Source organism: Chionomys nivalis, chromosome 11 (genome assembly GCF_950005125.1).
Source record: "Chionomys nivalis chromosome 11, mChiNiv1.1, whole genome shotgun sequence".
NCBI lineage: Eukaryota > Metazoa > Chordata > Mammalia > Rodentia > Cricetidae > Chionomys > Chionomys nivalis.
Genome location: NC_080096.1, coordinates 48,161,421 through 48,180,668, shown reverse-complemented (window position 1 = coordinate 48,180,668; position 19,248 = coordinate 48,161,421). Strand labels below are relative to the sequence as shown.

At 38.5% G+C, this 19,248-nt stretch overlaps 1 protein-coding gene across 6 annotated transcripts in view; it reads right to left on the bottom strand.

Annotated features, from left to right (window-relative positions):
• Positions 1–1,269: 1,269 nt before the first annotated feature.
• The window catches only part of Dock7 (dedicator of cytokinesis 7), a 175,761-nt gene continuing 157,782 nt past the window's right edge, over positions 1,270–19,248 (bottom strand). For 3 of the 6 annotated variants that reach the window (XM_057783480.1, XM_057783483.1, XM_057783482.1), the window contains 7 exons: positions 13,993–14,118; positions 12,726–12,815; positions 12,369–12,605; positions 11,869–12,012; positions 10,225–10,331; positions 4,605–4,772; positions 1,270–1,701 (listed from right to left, as the gene is read on the bottom strand). In XM_057783480.1, the coding sequence (XP_057639463.1) occupies positions 1,659–1,701; positions 4,605–4,772; positions 10,225–10,331; positions 11,869–12,012; positions 12,369–12,605; positions 12,726–12,815; positions 13,993–14,118 (915 nt within the window). In that variant the 3' untranslated portion in view covers positions 1,270–1,658. Of the gene's footprint in view, positions 1,702–4,604; positions 4,773–10,224; positions 10,332–11,868; positions 12,013–12,368; positions 12,606–12,725; positions 12,816–13,992; positions 14,128–19,248 lie in introns of those variants that run through there. The other 3 variants (XM_057783481.1, XM_057783484.1, XM_057783485.1) reach the window with 2 other exon arrangements.

Sequence of the window (19,248 nt, the reverse complement as noted above, 5' to 3'; positions counted from 1 at the left end):
CTTTAAGAATGGACCACAAGGGACATTCTTGGCATATTAAGCTTTTCTTAGAAATGAGTAAATAGATAATGCTATTGGAATAACATTTCATTCTGATAGGAAAGGTCGCTTATTCCATTAACATTCTCCCGTACATGGTGCATGGGAATGAAGTCTGCTTGCCTTCTCAGTAGTAGACAATCACTGGTGAATCTTAAAAATCACCACCCTGTGCTATCAGTTAGAGCTGCAGAGAGTTCCAGTCCAGAAAGGTGTTTTCAGAAAACATTGCCAGGAAATATAACAATGGAGTAAGAAGTCATTCTAACTCATGAGAAAATAACTGGTATTTCATAACTAAATCATAATTGCATAAATCTTAAAGTCCTGCATACTACCACTGAGATGTGAAACAGATCAAGTAACAAAGTGAGAAGTGACAGTTGTGTACTTAGTGTCTTCTCCCTAATGCTACCTCCTTTACCTCCCACAACCTACCAAAGAGGGAAAGGGTGCCATTTCTAATGATTCACCAGTACTCAGCACTTAAGGGTATTATCAGTGTTGTTGTTCTGAAAGCCACAGTGCCAAAAATGTTTGAAACATTCAGGAAACGTCAATATTCACTGGGGTAATTGTGCCAAGTGTGTAAAATGTTGATTTTCTCTGTGTACCTTTTTCATACTGAAATTACAATTACTTTGATGACAGCAACTAATTTATGCATTTTGTAAAAGCATGTGACTTCTCACTTAATTGGTAGATTAAAACCAGTGAAGCCCTAGCTCTGTGTTACCATCAGTGATAAGAAATAGCCTTAAAGCAGCTTCTATTTAATAGTTCAGTCAGTGAACTATTAGGTTCATTCGAGGTTAACATATAGGTTAATTTGAGGCACAGAAATCAGTTCAAATTGCTGACTCATGAAGTTGATACTAATAAATGATCCATAAAGATCAAGCTGCTGTCATTACCCATATTACCAGTATTAGATATTTTGGTATATAATCATTTATAGATTTTTTTTTCTTTTGAGACATGGTTTCTCTGTAGACTAGCTGGCCTCCAACTCACAGAGTACTGCCTCTGTTTCTTGAGTGCTGGAATTAAAGGCCCGTGCCACCACTGCCTGATTTTATGGAAATGTTTTATCAAATACATTTTTGGGAATTCTTAATAGGTCTTTTTTTGGGGAGTAGAATCTGCCACCGACCGTTTTTTGAACAATTCATTTTTTCCCATTGTAATAGAGGGGGAAAAAAAACAAAATCCCACTCATTAAAATTAGTGTAAACATTCACATATTTAATAGTACCTTTAAAATAAGCATTACTACATTTAAAATGGTTCCAAAATGAATGAATCTATAAATGGTAATATAAATTAAAAAATAAGAACTTAAAGTAAATAAATTTAACATTAGCTATGGTATAAATAATTGTAAATGTGTACTGTACCTTTGAATCATTAAAACTGTTTTTTTAAAAGATGACAACATGTTACCAGGTTAGACACCACAGCCATGAGCCTGACATGTAACAGCCTGAATCTGGTAGCACATTCTTCAGTGAGTAAATGCTATTGCTTCCAGAATGACATCCAAGTCCTGTGTTGCAATAGACCTCTCAGTCAATGTTGAATACATGGCTCGTTTCAAGTGACTAGAACAAGTGTATACTTTAGAGTTCCATTTTTCGAAGGCTCATTCGGCTGAAGGAATCTCTGAGGAAAATAAGAGAATATGGTTAAGAACAATTTTTAGAAGGTACCATGGTTTTTTTTCCCCTCATAAACCTTTAAGGGTTTTTTGTTTTGTTTTCCCTGCCAGAGACACCTCAATATTTAGATGTTCATCTTACATTTTCTATCACATTCTGGTTTACAGATTTCTCTACAGATTAGATGTATGTGATAGCAGCCACTTTGCCAAATCTATTGATTATTTGTCCAAAAGGTTATTTGGATATCTACTTAAAGGTGCCATGGGAGAGATTTCTGAAGTATTCAGAATTACTATGGTAAGTTTTTTTAAATCATAAACTTGAAACCAAACAAGTGTTTCTCAAACTACAGTATCTTCTATGTGGATTTATATATTACTATTTACCATGTTTGAAATTAAGAAAAATTTAAGTTATTTCAGAAAGTAGCTGATAATGTTATTTAAAAAACAACAAAAAACTTGCAAGGGTAAGGCATGGTGGCTCACACCTTTAATCCTGGCACTCAGGAGGCAAAGACAAGTGGATCTCTGAATTTGAGGTCAGCCAGGGCTGGGTGGTGGTGGCACAGGCCTGTAATCACACAATTGGGAGGCAGGCCTGATCTACATTTAAAAAGAGTAGCATTCATACATAACATCTAGCTTAATAGAAGGCCTAAATTCTCCAACCTGCTTCTACTCAGTCATCTCACTTGGTCTCTGGAAAAGTCCATTCTACCCATATGAGAGTATGAAGATGGTCAAGGTCCCAGATCACATTTGGCAAAACAACATTCCAGGTTTTATATTTTAAGCAAAATTAAATCCTAAGAAAAAGAGTTAAGGATTTTATTCATAAAATATCTCTTTATAGATTTCCTTCCTCATGGATTGGTCCTTTTACTCATCCTTTCTAATGTTAGTTAAGTAGGTGCCGTGGGAGTCTAGGAAATGTGGCAGCAGTCACAAAGAGAATGAATGACATTTAGCTTTGAAGTTCAAAGATTGCTTTTTTAGTTCTAGGGGACAGTTTTAAAGGCTGGATACTACTCATCAAGAAAAGGGATTGTTAACTCCAGCTTAAGAGTGCTTTCTGCCCTTGCTCTTATAGAAGACCCAGGTTAGGTTCCCAGTACCCATAGGTTGCTCACAACCTTCTGTAACTCCAGTTCAAGGAGATCAGATGCCTTCTAGTCTCCAAGGGCATCTGCATGCACATGCTACACATAAACCCATGCGCACGCACACACACTGTCTCTGGGAGTACTGGGGATGTAATTCAGTTGAGTGCTTGCCTAGCATGCACCAAGCTCTCTTTTAGTCTCCTAAAACCACACAATCTGGGTCTAGTACCCTTGTAATTGAAGCACTCGAGGTGGAGGCAGGACGATCAGAAGTTCATGGCCATTCTCCCCCTACAGATTGAATTCAAGACCAGCCCTGAGTTATAGGATACCTGTTTCAAAAGAATTAATTTTGATTTTTAAAAAAGAAAAAAAGGTTCCCTAGATCTGGGCTGTGCAATGTATGCCTGGGCAGTAGATGCAGGAAAATGGTCAAAGGTCAACCTGGTTTAAGTAGCAACATTTCAAATCACTGCCACCTTCCAAATAACAAAACCCCAAAATTCCTCAGAACCAAAAACTGCATGCCGATATTAAGTTCAGAGGACTAGACTAGGGAGATGACAGGAGCCTGAAACTATGTGCTGAAGGAACGTCCTCCAGCTGTAACAGACTCAGCACAGGAAGGACTGGAGAGTGAGGGAGAAACTGGAATTAGAATTTTCCAACTGCTTGATCACTTGATACCTTGCACCTTCACATCCCCTGGGGCTCCTGACCTGCTGGGGCTGATGGAGATGAGTGCAGGCAGCTGGAGATTTCAGAAAGTCTGAAGGGAAAGCTAAAAATGGAGGTGCTTGTTTTCTCTCTGGGAATTCTGAGAGGAACCTTCCCCATCCATGGATGTAGGATAGGAGTATATATTTTGTATTTCCTCAGTAGTCCAGGGGGGAGATAGATGCTCCCTGGAGGATGTGACATAAAGCAGGCCCTTGGCTGATTTCTTCTTTCCTTTTTTAAGACAGCATTTGTCTATGTGGCCCAGACTCTCCTTGAATTTACAGCCCTGCTTCAGCTTCTCTAATACTAGTATGACAGCAGTATACAGTAGCTATTTTTCTGAATGGCTATCTGAATTGTTTCATTCAGTGGCTTCTCAAAGGTTATTAAACAACGTAATTAGTTAATTAGTACCCTTTTTCAAACAAAAGGGTGATAAAATAGTGCCACAATAATCCAACAGCTAAACAGAAATTCAAAAAAAAATGTGAAAAAAGGGCAGTTTATTTTTATCAGTTTCTGCCCAGTTTGCAGAGCTCAGGTGTTAGAGAATGAATGACTGGCACCGCCATGGGTTCTTCATCTGCAATGGTATCTCCACCACAGTCCACCTCAGGTACTAAGCCCGGGGCAAGTACTTCTTGTGTGGAACCAGAAAATTCCAAGTCCTTTTTGACTTGTCAAAAAGAGAACACTACTGAAGCCTCTGGACAGTCAGGTCACCTGCTTTAATCTGTGGCAAGGTTATGTCGACTATTGCCCCGGCTGAGGAAAAGGAACAACGAGCTCATGAAACATTCTAGTGAATTCTCACACAAAAGTGCCAGAAGCTGGGACAGGACTTTGAATAGGTTTATGAAGGCAGACTTAGGAGGACTGTTCCAGTTAGCGTATCTTCCACAGAAAAGGCTGACTTTCAGACTGATCAGGGGACAAGTGGCAATGGCTCATATACTAGTTGAATTTATTAGGTTTTAGGGGACACAACTTCTGAAATTTTATAATAAAAGGCTGTAAAACTTAAAATCAATCAGTTTTTCTTTTCCTAAGACGCTCCAAGGAAGAAGCATAGAGCGTACCTGTGGCAGGTGACAGGCAGCACTGCCTTGTACAGCTGAGGGATTTTTCTGTTTATCAGTGGCTGCAAGGCCTCTTTAAGGCGGTGATAGTTTCTCTCCAGTTCTCTTTGATACTCCTTTTGATCTGGCCCAATTAAGCTCTTATTTTTTCTTAAGGCATCCTCACACCTAGGAGGTAAGAAAATACATGTTTAGATATTCCCCTCCTGGAAATTCGTAGTCTTACCCACCCAAAGATAGAGACATGTTTACCACGATGACATTCCATATTTCAGCTGATGGCAACTGATTCTCTCGTTTTAGGTTTATGGTAGTATTATGGTTGCATATAATATGGCTCTATAGTCTTCATGTGTTGAAGGCTTTGTCCCCAGCTCATGATACCGAGAGGACTGGATCATGAGGGTGCTAACTCCATCAGTGACTTATTAGGAGGGTGGGTGGACGGAACAACAGGAGTGGTGTGCTTCTGAAGGTCTACTGTGTTGCTCGCTCTCTCTGCTTCCTCTCTGTGATAGAATAGTCATCTGAGTTTCTTTAAAATCTGATAAATACTTCCTGTACTCATTAATTTAAATACATATTTCATTAATTTGCAGCCCAGGCTGGTCTAGAACTTGTGATTCTTCTGCCTCAGCTTCTGAGTACTGGGAAGTGTGTGCCACCATATCTGATTTTCACAGTGATAGGAGATCAAATGGGAGCGGTGGCACATGCCTATAACCCTAGTGGCTGAGAGTCTGAAGCAGGAGAACAGCAAGGCTCACGTGGGCTGTCTCAACACAACAGTCACAGCTATATATGTATATCAATATCTCCTTGCCTGTGAATGCTTAGACAAATGCATAGCTTTAAATGCTTATATTATAAAGAAGAGGCCATCAAGCTTGACAACCTGATTCCAGACACCCACATGGTGTCTGGAAAGAGAGAACTCCTGTAACTTGTCTTCTGGCCTCGAAAGCAGGTCCAGAGCATTTGCATGTGTGTGCATACACAAACACAAAAATGGAATTTTTTTTCTTTTTTCTTTTTGGTTTTTTTGAGACAGGGTTTCTCTATGGTTTTGGAGCCTGTCCTGGAACTAGCTCTTGTAGACCAGGCTGGTCTCGAACTCACAGAGATCCGCCTGCCTCTGCTTCCTGAGTGCTGGGATTAAAGGTGTGCACCACCACCGTCCGGCCTGAAATATAGTTTAAGATTATATTTAAACTGTGAACTAGGATATTTTTGTGTGTGTGTGTGTTAGTAGAAACACACAGCTAACAGAAAAAAGAAAAAAAGGCATAGCATGGCAGGCATGGTGGTGCACACCTTCAATCCAAGTACTTGTGAGGCAGAGGCAGGCAGATAGATCTCTGTGAGTTCGAGGCCAGTCTGGTCTACAAAGTGAGTTGTTACACTGAGAAACCTTGTCTCGAAAAACCAAAAAAATAAGAGTATTGACTCTAATTCTTTCTTCCCCCAACTCCCCACCCTTTTTCTTCAAAACAAGTTTTCAACCTGAGGCCCAAGTGGAGTGGACCTCATTGTATAACCCAGGATACCCTTCAAACTCACAGCTATCCCCCTGTTTCAGCCTCCAAGTGACTTACAGCTATGTGGTACCAACCAGCTATGTAACTTTTTCTCCAAGGTTTATATTATGAAGCATTTAAAAACTTTTGGCCTCTTTTTATAATCGAAAAGGAGAACGTTCTCTGTCCTGATAAAGCCACATAAGAAGTCGTGTTGACTACAAGAATTCATTCCTCTGAAGTAAGTCTCTCTAGTGTTAGGATGCAGCTCAGGAGTCCTGGACATGCCTTCTTTGTGTGAGACCCTGCCTTTTATACCAAGTACCAAAAAAGAAAAAGCAAGCTAAGTATATCCAAAAAGATAACTGTTTACAATTGCAGTCCTGATAAAACATCTTAAAACAATAGCAAGCAAAAAGTTATCTGATTATCTATTATTAAATTCAAATGACCCATAGAAACCTGTATTATCCCATGATCACCTGGCCCAAAGACAGCAGCATTTATTTTGTTTTAAACCTCCTAAATAATGAGATTAATGCTAGCAATCTGTGAATTTCTTAAGTATGAAATATGTACATCTTCCAGGAAGTGGCACAGGTCATGTGTTCATGTAAATAACTATGTTTCCTGCTATTTTCTAAGATCAATCCCATGAGGCCATCTAGCCAAATGATTACATTATAGGATACATAGAACTAAATAAAGCTCTTATAGCAAATTCAGGAAATAATCAACAGAGTGAAGGAACAACCTACATATGGGCAAAAATAGTTTGACTAGGGCACACACATGGTGGCTCACAATCATCTGTAACTCTAGTGCATGTAACTCCCTCTTCTGGCCTCTGCAGGCACCAGACACAATCATGATACACGGGCACACATATAGGTAAAACACCTGTACACATAAAAAGAAGCTTAAAAACAAAAACAAAATAGAACTACCAAATGGCAGAACAACCCATAACCAGGTCTACCCTGAAGAGAAATAATCAGTCTGTTAGGCAAAAAGACATTTATAACCCACCCCCACTTTGTTCACTGCAGAATGATTCACAATAGCCAAGGAGTTGGAACAACCTACGCCAGCCATCTATCAAATGATGAATAGGGTTAACGGGTGGGCAGGAGATGAGAGAGGCAGAGGGTGAGAGACTTAAGAATGTATTACATAAATGTATGAAACTGACAAAGAACAAATGTAATAATAAAAGGGGGGAGCTGGGGAGGTGGCTGTCTAAGCATAAAGACCTGAGCCCAATCCCCTAGCACACATGGAACAACCAAAACCACAACAATGATGAGGAGCCAGGTGTGGATTCCATATACAAATTAATCTCAGTGGTGGATGGGTGGAGAGGAGAGAGCAGACAGGAGGAGGCATGGGGCTCACTAGCCAGTCAATCTAGTTTGCTCAGGAAGAGACTTTCAAAACATAAGGTAGAAAATGCTGGAGAGGTCACCCAGTTTCAACTTTAGGTTTCTCTTTGCATGCATATACAAATGTACAAACATGGTACATATATATAATGGAATACATTTTAGCCTTAAAATCGAGTCTTATTCACAACAACACATAAGAAAACAGATATTGTACAGAGTGAAATAAGTCTAGCTCAGGAAGACAGGTATTATACATGTGTAATCTAAAAATGTGATTCCCAAAGAAGTTGGGACTAGAACAGTGGTTACCAGAAGCTGGGGAGAAGGATGGGACAATGGGCAGAGAGACTGGCAAAGGATGCTTAGCTACATCAGACTGGAGTGAGACACCGTGGTATGCTATTACAAATTAGGGTAACCAAAGACAACAGTGTGCTATACTATATCCTAAAAAGTTAGAAGAAAAGATTTTGAATATTTTTGCTACTAAGAAATGGTTAAGTGTCTGAGGATATATATATATTCATGGATCAAAACATATCAATGTATCAGTTAAAAACAAATTTACATTTAAAAATCACAAAATTTCATAGAACTGATTAAGTTTGTTTTGTTTCTGTGACAGAGTCTGGTTCAGTCCAGTCTGGCCTCAGTTGCCAGATAAAAGATGTCCCTTAACCTCTAATTCTCCTGGATGTACCTCTTAAATTCTGAGATTAATTATAGCTGTATGCTTAAATGTTTTATGTAGTCCTAGGGATCAAACCTAGAAGGACTCTATGCATGCTACATACACAGACACTCTTACCAGCTGAGCTGTGTTCCCCAGACCCCAGATGAAGCTTTTTAAGTTTTTATTTTGGGTGTCTGTAAAGCTCAGGTGAAAGGAACTGAGAGTTCTGTAAAGCTAATGCAATGAAAAGGGAAGTGGCAGCACCATCCACATTTACTGATGAGAAAAACCAATGTCCAGTGCTGTGGGATAATGCTTTTATATACTGTAAAGATTTGTCACTCATATTGGTTTAATAAAATGCTGATTGGCCAGTAGCCAGGCAGAAAGTATAGATGGGTGACCAAACTAGGAGAATTCGGGGAAGAGAAAAGCAGAGATGCAGTTGCCACACAGACACAGAGGAAGCAGATGAGAATGCGTCACTGAGAAAACATACCAAGCTTAATTTAGATAAGAATTATGGGTTGATTTAAGTTGTAAGAGCTAGTTAATAATAAGCCTGAGCTAATAGGCCAAACAGTTTATAATTAATATAAGCCTCTGTGTGTTTCTTTGGACTAAATGGATGTGGGACCAGGTGGGACAGAAACTTTTGTCTACAGTTCATAAGTTATTTATAATTTAATAAACACATTCAATAAACGATTTGATAAGATAAACCATGTTAGAAAGTACGAGACAGGGTTCTCTGGCTCAAGCTCTGATGCTTTGTTAGCTGGAACTCAGTCACAATGGTCCAGTGGCTCTTTCAGAAACCTTCAGTAGTGTGGGGGATTAATCCAGTACCTTGGATGTGCTAGGGAAGTACTCTTCCACTGAGCTGCAGCTACAGCCCATGGCACTCTTTAGTCTGACCTCTAGTGCTTCCTAGGTGTTTCTCAGGCCCTTACCCCATGGCTTCTACGGTTTCAACATCACTGCATTACTGACCATTCTTACAGATACTGAAGATGGTTCATGCTTTTTCCTATTTGGTATATTCTTTTACATTTTTAATGTCTAAAACCTAGAATTAATTCTTCAAGGTCCACATAAAATGTGTGGAATCTTTCCTAACAATGCCAAGTTATATTAATCATTCTTTCTTTTGTGATCATATTATTAATAAATAAAAATTAGGAATTAAGTAATGAGTTGATAAAGACTTTTCCCTATTGTTACAAATTCTAATATTTATTGAATACCTATTATGTGCCAAATATTAGTCTAGCAATGCTTTTAGATTGATTTTGTGCTGGGGGAAGTTAAGATTATACACCAAAGTTGCTGTCCTTAGAAGGTCTCATTACAATGCTGACTTTTGGCTGGCCTCTGGGAATCTGGATCTGGAGAGGGGTTTGCTGTTCCAGATATTTTGTTACTATGTGCCTTCCTCCTGTCAGTTTAGTATGCCATCCCCAACACTCTGCTAGTTTACTGCTGGAGGAATGCACTGGCAGAGGGTCCTCTGAGCTCTAGACATGTGTTCTTCCCCTTGCTCATCTTCTATTGTGCAATAAGTCACGGTGACCAAAACAGCGACATGCTGAGTCCTGTGAAGGGGGTGCACTTGAGGCCCTAGACACCTGTGCATTATTTAACCCAGTTTGTAAACCTCTCTGTGAGAGGGAGATTACATTATCTTTCATTTGTTAGGAAACTGAAGATCACAAAGACTAGGTGACCTGAGTAAGGACATAAATGCACTGATAAGGTTAGTATTTCAACATATTTTTCTTCCAGTTTTTTGAGGGAGGGAAACTGGTGCTACACACTGAAGAATAATACCAATTGTTTTGGCATAAACAGCAGCTTTCAGTGTCCAAGTTGGGTATGAAAGGTGCAGGTGGATGCTGGTAAAGAATAGTAAATGCCATGCAGATTGCTCACCACAGGGAACATTTCCTAGTTTCTCTTTTCAACAGTTCCTTGTGGCTCTTATCTTAAATTGTGGTACTGGCCACTCTTAATTTGAAGTTCTTTATGCAACAAGCCTCAGTTACCTTTTAGTAAAGTCTTTGAAGCAAAGACGCAGCTTGTTGTGATGTCTGAAGAGCTTTGGGTCACCAGGTATTTCAGACAGGAAGACCTGGGCAACCTCCAGAGGTCCCTGAAAAATAAAAGGGAATAATAAAGTGTTTTTATTCTTTAGAGTTATGGAGTTTATCCACAGGGCCATTGCAATGACAGGGCTACATTTACACTGAATACATGTATGTCTATTGCGACTCTTCAGGGACAGCGACTACTTCAGATTTTCCTACAATTAGATTTCTCTCTCTCTCTCTCTCTCTCTCTCTCTCTCTCTCTCTCTCTCTCTCTCTCTCTAAATTTTACTATTTTATGTGTATGGATATTGTACATGCATGTATGTGTATGTGTGTTTGTATATATGTATGTATGTATGTATGTATATGTACATATGTAGGGCCCACTGAAACCAGAAGGTGGCATTGGATGCCCTGGAACTGGAGTTAGGAGACAGCTGTGAGCTGCCATGTGGGTGCTGGGGGAATCAAACTAGGGACCAAGTGCTCTTACTCACTGAGCCATCTCACCAGCCCTAGATTAATTTCTTAATGGTTCATCCTTCAAAGAAATGAACAAGATTTTGACTATTGACTTCATGAATACACTTTGCCTTGTATTTTTGTTTTTAATTATTCTGGATGCACAAATTTCAATGTATCTCCCAATCCACTGGTTATTACAGTTGATTTTTACAAAAACAACTTCCAACTTCCCTCAGCCTTGCAAAGGTTACTCTTGATATAGTAAATTAAGCAAGATGATCTTTTAAATAATTTGAAGAGAAAAAACAAACATCACATATATGTTAGGGGCACAAAGGTCTTATTTCAGTTGTACAATAAAGCATTTTTCAGCATTGCTCTTTAATCCAAAAAGTGGTTAAGACATATGAAAAACCTGACTAAAGCTTTTCTTGATGCTCCTAACTGGGGATATTCTTTAAGATTGGGGCCAGGCCTAAAGTTATGAGCAAGATGATCTGAGCAAACCAACTATAGGAATATCATAATGGCTTCCAACATGTGTGATAAAATAATAGTGGTATCTTATATGTAAATGTTATTACATTTTCCAAAATAGTTCCACATTATTTATTCCATAGAACTCATTGTGGAGAAGACCAGGACAAGGAAACACCATCAAGAATTTAAGAGAGCAGAGATTCACATGTATTCAACACAGCTCTGGAATGAGTCTTTTTTGAATCATGTATATTTTTTAGGGGAAGATTTTGCTTTATGAGACAGGGACTCATTATGTAGCCTGGACTGGAACTTGCTCCAGAGACCAGGCTGGCCTTGAACTCACAGAGATCTGTCTGCCTCAGCCTCTCCAGTGTGTGATTAAAGCTGTGTCCCCACAACTGTCTAGCAAAGAATATTTTATGTGATCAGATTCCTACAATATAATAGATATAAGCATAGGCAGTGGAGAAGGCAGATAAGAAAATAGTAATGAGATGCTATTAAACTTCCGTTTTTCAGTTTACCTCCATTTGTACTTCGTACCTCGTGACTAATCCACTTAATATGATTTTGTTATTCTGTAAACATGGCACTATTACTCCAAGTCCAGTGTGTAAGTTAAACTGCACACATCCAGCAAGAAACACCAACCTGGTTCACAGTTGTGCCTACAGACCCCTGGAGGACCATCTGAAGCATTTTCGGATCTGCTGGATCCTGATGTGTTGCAAATGCCAATTCCTGCGTCTTTTTCTGCATGTCTTCGATAGCAACTTCAATTGGTGTTAAGATTATCTGAGTAAAGTAAAGCAGTAGCAATCAGATCAGTGTACTGACTAAAACTACCTAATGAGCTTTAAATAATAAACTCAGAAGAAATGGGACCCATTATAAGCTTTCATAACAAAATCTAAACCTCAATCCCTAAATTAATAAAAACAACAAAAAAACCCCAATAAATCCTTAAGAAAAACCAAAACCAAACTGATAATGAATTAGGGACTCAGAAGATAGCCAAAAATGAATGAATAATAATGGTAAAATTCTATTATGTAAAGTGGATGGGGCATATTTTCTGCTAAAACCACATGCTAATTCACAGCGTGTATATACTAATTTCATGAATCCCTTTTCCTCAGTTGTGAACTTACCTCTTCTTTGTGAGTGACATTGACCCTTGTTTTAATGTAAGGAAAGGCATGAGACGTTGTCAGAATGGTCTTCCGTTTGAATTGTTCATGAAGTTCCCCATGGGCACGGCCATCTAAAGTGAAGGGTGTACAGTACATGAACCGGCGGAGGTTATAATTCTTGTCAAAATAAGTGATTCTGTCCTTCATCTCATAGGTGTCAAAGAATGGCTCCACATAGGTAATCTGAATGTATGCCTGAAAAAGGGAAAGGTCCTTATTCACTAACAGTAATCTGTCACTTAGTAGATGTCAAGCAAAACCATGTGGAGACCTTCAGAGACATAACTACACATTATTACAGTCTGATCAACTTACCTTGTTAGGATCTAATTTACACTTGTCTACAGGATTAGAGTCCTTGATGACTTCAACCACATCCTCTCCAAATCTTTCTCCATAAAATCCCTGTAATGAAGAGAAGGTAATCTTTTACATGAATTTCCTAGGATTAGTAAACCAAAGTAGGTCCTGGAGGGAGATGCCTCAGCAAGACTGGGAGATTTGGCAAGTTTTGTTTTAACTATATCATTTCCATCTATACAATTAAATAACAGTCAAAGAATTTTTTTCTTCAATAAAAACTCAGATTTTTACAAGGGGTCCTCAAAAGAAACAAGACTGAGCCACAGCTTGGGCAGTGGTCATGGCTCTTCAGAAGGAAAACTAAGTCATTCAAGGAGGAAGGTGACCTGTGAGTCCAGCCACTCAGGAGCTCTCCACACATTAGCCCCACACCTCCCACAAAGGAGCTTCGTATAATAAAGTTTGGGAAATGTGGTCTCAAAAGTTCTCAAGACTTACCTAATTCATAAAAGATAAAAAGTCATAGTTTGAGCCAGATTATGAAAACTACACAGAGGAAAGTGGGCTGTAAGGATCAAGACCAGCAGAGAAGAGAAACAAAGCCGAGAGGCCTGTTTCCCAAACTGCTCTGTACACACAAGTCTCTCGGAGATCCTGTCAAAATGTAGACTCTGATTTAGTCTGAGGTGGGAGCTAGGATTCTACATTTGAAGCAATCTCCTGGGTGACACTAATAGACTCGAGGCACAAGCCACACTTGGAGCAGTAAAAGAAGGGTCAGAGGAGCAACTGGAAAGGAAAGATGTGTTAACACAATGAACACAGCGGTCATCTAGAAGGAAGGAGCTCTCCAGAAGGGATTCTATGAGGGTTTCCAGGCGTGACCGCAGCGGGAATCTTGGAAGACATCTCACTGGATGGTTAGGCCAGAGACAACACTCGAGTAAGCTATTTCCTGGACCTCTGCTTTCAAACCCATCACACACAGCTCCTTAATATCTTGTCTCTTTCATAAGTGTAGACAAACTCTGGAGTAATTCTGAAGGATAAAGTAGCTTAGAAAATCTGTGTGAAAATAAAGCCTCAAAAGTATAGCTAATAATAATTTACTGTTGTCATAAAAGAATAGAAGGCTTTGAAAAGGTGTTAATTTTACCTCTCAAAAATTCTTATATACCATAGAAGTCTTTTATCTGGCTTATTTAATAATAAAAACTGGATGTGAAAGTCTATTCATTGTAGAAATATAAAATGATATTCGTGAAGCACCAGCATTCACCTCCAATCTGTGAGAAATCTCTGCGAGTTTGGTTATTGCAGGCTCCTTGTACACAAACTCCTGTTCATCCAAATCCCCGAACTTGGTTCCATAAAAACCAACACGGAAATAGGTGCCAAACATCCGCTTACCATCCTAGGTTTAGGAAAATGAGAAAATTTAATATAAAACCTTTTTGTTTTTTACATTATGCTTACATTGCTATATTGTAAAATTTTCAAAATACTGTAAAAAGTTAACTCAAAATTATGTTTATTTTTTTTCAATGAGAGTAAAAACAAAGAAAATGATTTTTCTTCATTATTTCTAACAATGGTTGTGCAAATTAGCTTCTTTCTTTGTTTATTTTTTTACCAAATAAAACAAAATGGTCTTTGCTTTTAAGTTCATACAGTTGGGCTACATTAATTTATTTTCTTAATTGAGCCTTAATAGAAAAGCACACCAAGTTAAATAAAACAGCACTAATATATTTTTAAGTCAACACTATCCTTCTCATAGTCCCTTTGGGTATATTAAAGGAGCCAAGGAGAGCATCTGGCACACAGTACAAAATCAGTGAGGTGTCAAGTCCTTCAGAAGTACTAACGTAAAAATCACTTCATCAGTGCCATTCTGCTGAGTGAACGTATGGGGAAGAGGAAAAGTGGAATAGAAAGGAAAAAATGTGAGTTCAAGGCAATAATAACATTTTGAGATGACTTGTTATTTTAAAGACTGTCAAAGGCATTCACTAAATTCCCAATTTTTGATCTTTTTATGATAAGAATCACTATCCTGCTTCTGACATCTCAGAAGCACACAATGCTGTCATAGGACTTAACATCAACCACACACTGCTAGCAGGTTCAAGGACAGAAACCTACACGATTCTTACAAACTCAGGGAGAACCAATTCTTTCAATAAGGATAACATCTGGATTTTTCCCATGCACTTCTAAACTGTTTCAGAAGAATTTTACAGTGACCCCCTACATATAAACCACATAAAGCATTAAGTTCCTCTGAATTTTCTTTAAGCCTAACTTGTTTTGTATTTACTTTTGCTTTACAGAAGAGACCAGATGGCAAATACATTTAAAAATTGAACAACAAATATAAGTAATTAATCAAAATGAGAAACTTGGGTCCTAATTTATCAGTTTTATAATCCTCACATGAGGAAAAGTACAATGATAACCTCATATTCTTAGCCATACTCAGAAAAATATCTTTGGTGCTAAAGAAATGAAATTTCTAACAAAAATTTTCTTCAGTTACTTCATTTGAATTTAACTGAATATTAATTGATTCTTATAGTAAATGAAATGTCTGGATGAATTAAATTTTATGGAAATTTTTATTAGAACCACAATCAAAGCCAGAAGACATTGCATGGAACATAAATAAAACATCCAAGATAACTATATACGAAATATATGATTAATTTTCAAACCATGTCTCATACATCAATAATTCTCACTTCTTAAAACTAAAAATATTAGAATATTCTAATCTAGCTATGTGGCTCAGGACGTTTCCAGTTTAAAATGTTATTCTAAATCTTTAATATTATTTAAAGACAGTAATTAGGACTTGCTTCCCTTAGCTAAACTTTCCAATTTTCAACCTTTGTATAATAAGGATTACTTTCTTGCTTCCATTTTATTCATCTTTCTAGTGACATCCCAGAACAGACAGAACATTGTTATGTGACCTGTTGGTGAAGGGACCCAGGAGCTCACTGTCTTACTAGTTTGGACCCTGGATCAAACTAGAACTTAACTACCTCTTTTCATATTGATATTATTATGTTAGCTACCATTAATCTTCTCTAACAGAATAAAAATAAGACTTGCTCCTCAAAATAATAAAATATGCAATCAAATAATTACAATATAAATTGGAATAAACTAATGGAGTAGTGTCAAGAATGAAAGATTAATCTTGTTGAAGCCAAATCACAGTTAAGGCTCCAGTCATCCACAAGGCTAAAAAAAAAGGAAAAAAAAAAGAGGGGACATTCCAGTAGACAGAGAAGAAAAAAGCAGATCCTGCCATAAAATAGGATATATGCGATGTGATGGAAAGGGTCCATTTGAGTACTGAATGCCTAAGGCACGTAAGGCATATGACACATGAATTCACCCAAGGCAGAGAGGGATGTCTCATCAAGCAGGTGACAACTGAGGGGAGAGATGCTAACTAGTCACATAGATTTCTTGGGGGAAGTTTACTGCAGCCAAAGGCTCTGAGACAAAAGTCTATCTATCTGGGTTGAGAAACAAGATGGAGAACAGTGTGGGTGGAGCAGAGGCAATGAGAACAGGAGACAGGAGCATCAGAGAAACAACAAGGAGTTCCTGGACCGTGTGCGTGTGAGTATGTATGTGGTGTAGAGAGTGAGGATAGACAGAAAGGCAATAATCCAAGCAACCATATTCCAATTTAGAGCTCACTGACTGTATCCAGTTTATCAAAGCTTCATCTCCAATAAAACACATTCAACTAATTTTCTTTTCAGTTTTGATACTTGCTTTTGTTTTGAATTACTTTCCTGCAATTTATCACTCTTTCCTTTCCTGTTCAGAATTTATTCTGAATTTCACATCACTTCCACACTACACATAGCATATTCTTCCTAAGCATTTTACTCAAGACTTTCTTGACTCTGTGGGTGATGAAGCTACGCACCAGCAAAGAAAATTAGCTCCCAAGTCAAACACATTTTACGTCTGTTCTAGTTTTGTTTTCTTTACTAAAGAAGCAACCTTCTGTTGGGTAGCGGTATATTTCCACAATGACACCATTCCTGGAGCATTGCTTATCTTCATCCAGCGGTTTCCACTACGCTAGCTGATTTCCACACAGGCACAGCAGTATCTTATACAGTGGTCATCTCCTTTCCCTTCTGTTAGGTCTATTCTTCTTAAAGACCATTTACCAGATTCTTCTAGCCACGACTCCACTTGGAAACATAATACATGAAGCATTTTATTAAGCTAATTTTTTTTTTTTTTTTGAGAGGACCGGGGAGGGGTACATGGAGATTGATCCTGGGCTTTAGGCAAGCCCTCTACTAATGAATGACATCTCAGGCTTGTTTTCTTTTCTGTTTTCTATCTTGAGACAAGGCCTTGCTAAAGTTTCCAGGCTAGCCTCAAACTGTAACCCTCTCGCCCCCTCCTCTGGAATAGCTGGGATTATAGGAATGTGCCACTGCACCTGGCCTGTTAGCCTAACTCTTATGTTAAGATTTCAACAGGAGCTGGGGGATAGTCCAGCATTCGCTAGAATTCATGAAGTCTATGGGTCTGACCCCATTATATCAACAACCAAACCAACGTATTTCAAGTGACAGTAATGGTAAAAACAATGACGTAAACACAGCAACAATAACAAGTGATCTCCAGCAGTTTCTGAGTATTTACTATGTTGTAAACACTCTATATGCATTATATCAACTTCCTTTTCATTTCTAGTTTTTGTAGCCTATGCTGGCTACCAGAATGCTGAAGTTACAGGCACACAACAGTATGCCAAGTCTACATGTATTATATCAATATTTAGCAGAATTCTGTGATTAGTACCACTATTTTGTTTAATCTTACAGATGAAAAAAAAAAGAAACCAAAAGAAAAGAAAAAAAAAAAGAGCGCAAGAGAGTAACAACCTTCCTATGATCACACTGTAGAAAGGGATGGAGCAGAAGTTAAACTCCAACATTGTTATGGGGCACCAAAATCCAAGCTCCTACACAGTCCATACCCGAGTATAAACGCCCACACATGAGGACGACCTTCAGCTGTCGTCACTTCTCTGGTGATTTTCTTAAGAACTCTTGTGAATTTCTCTGAGTAATTCAATTTATTTTTAACTTTTTTTTCTGGTTTTAAAACAGTGTTTCTTGTAATCCAGGATAGCCTGGAACTCCCTATGTAGCGAAGACTGGCCTTGAACCCCATCTTCCTACCTCAGCCTCCTAGGTCCTGGGATTATAAACATGACTGCTGAGTAACTGACTACAGGACTACCTCCCCTTCTCTGTTTTATCTTCCTTCATGTTACAGTGCCATCCTCTACCACGCCTGTTTGTGTGTGTCTGTTTTGTTTTGATTTTGAGACAGGGTTTCTCTTTGTAACAGCCCTGGCTGTCCTGGAACTAGCTCTTGTAGACCAGACTGGCCTCAAACTCACAGAGATCCACCTACCTCTGCCTCCCAAGTGCTGGGATCAAAGACGTGCTCCACCACCGCCTGGCCCTGCCATACCTGTTTTTTTACATTTTGCAGATCTTTCTTGTACAATCCAATGTAAAGATCAAGTGGTAGCTTAACAGACATACTTTTCTCAGATATAGCCTAGCCAGTTTCTTATCAGAGGTTAAATTACGACCATTACATATGCCCATCCCCCCAGAAGATGTTATATTCAATATCACCTACAATTTGCTGACGTCAAAGCCAGCAGAGGAAGCAAAACAAAATGGTTTGGCATGTTCTCACTAGATCCACCTTAAGGTCTACCACCAGGGAGGCACCAACTGCACAAAGCACGCCCCCTCACTCCCTGCCCCCTCAGCCAAAATAGCACATGGTCCTGAGGTAAAGACCCATGCGGGCTTTATACCCGTATTTCCTCTCTTCTTGTAAAGTGTCAACATCCCCCACTCAACTACCTCCAAGGGCCTTCACGTTCCATCCTCAGAGCGGGAAAGGGAAAACCTTTCGGTGTTCACCCTCTCACTTTAATTGGCTGTTTCTAATTCTGCATTCATTTTATTTATTTGGATGAATTACAATATTTAACTCAACATTAGTGTAGAAGCCAAAACTGTATGTAGCCAGTGTTTATGAGCACACAACAACCAAAGCATTAACTGAAATTTATGATGTTCATCCAATTCAGTAATAAGTTAAGGGAATCACTTCTGATGCCTTTATGTCAAAGGTTAGGGGACAGCTGTTTGGTAATACATCAGGAGTTATCCTTATAAGGTAACTTTATTTTCTCTAACAGTTCTGGATTCTAAAAGCTACATGGAATAGGATATAGTATCTAAATAAATAGGTTGTGATAATTTTTGAATAGAGGAAATGTCATGTACTATGTTATCAATATTTGAAGAGTTTTTTTTTTGTTTTTTTTTTTTGAAAAATATGAGCTTCCAGAGGTGGATCTCATCAAACAGACTGATAACTATTTGGCAAATGAGCAAATGCATCTTTTAAAAATAAATGGACGCACAAAATGTGAAATGGTCATGACATTTCATAC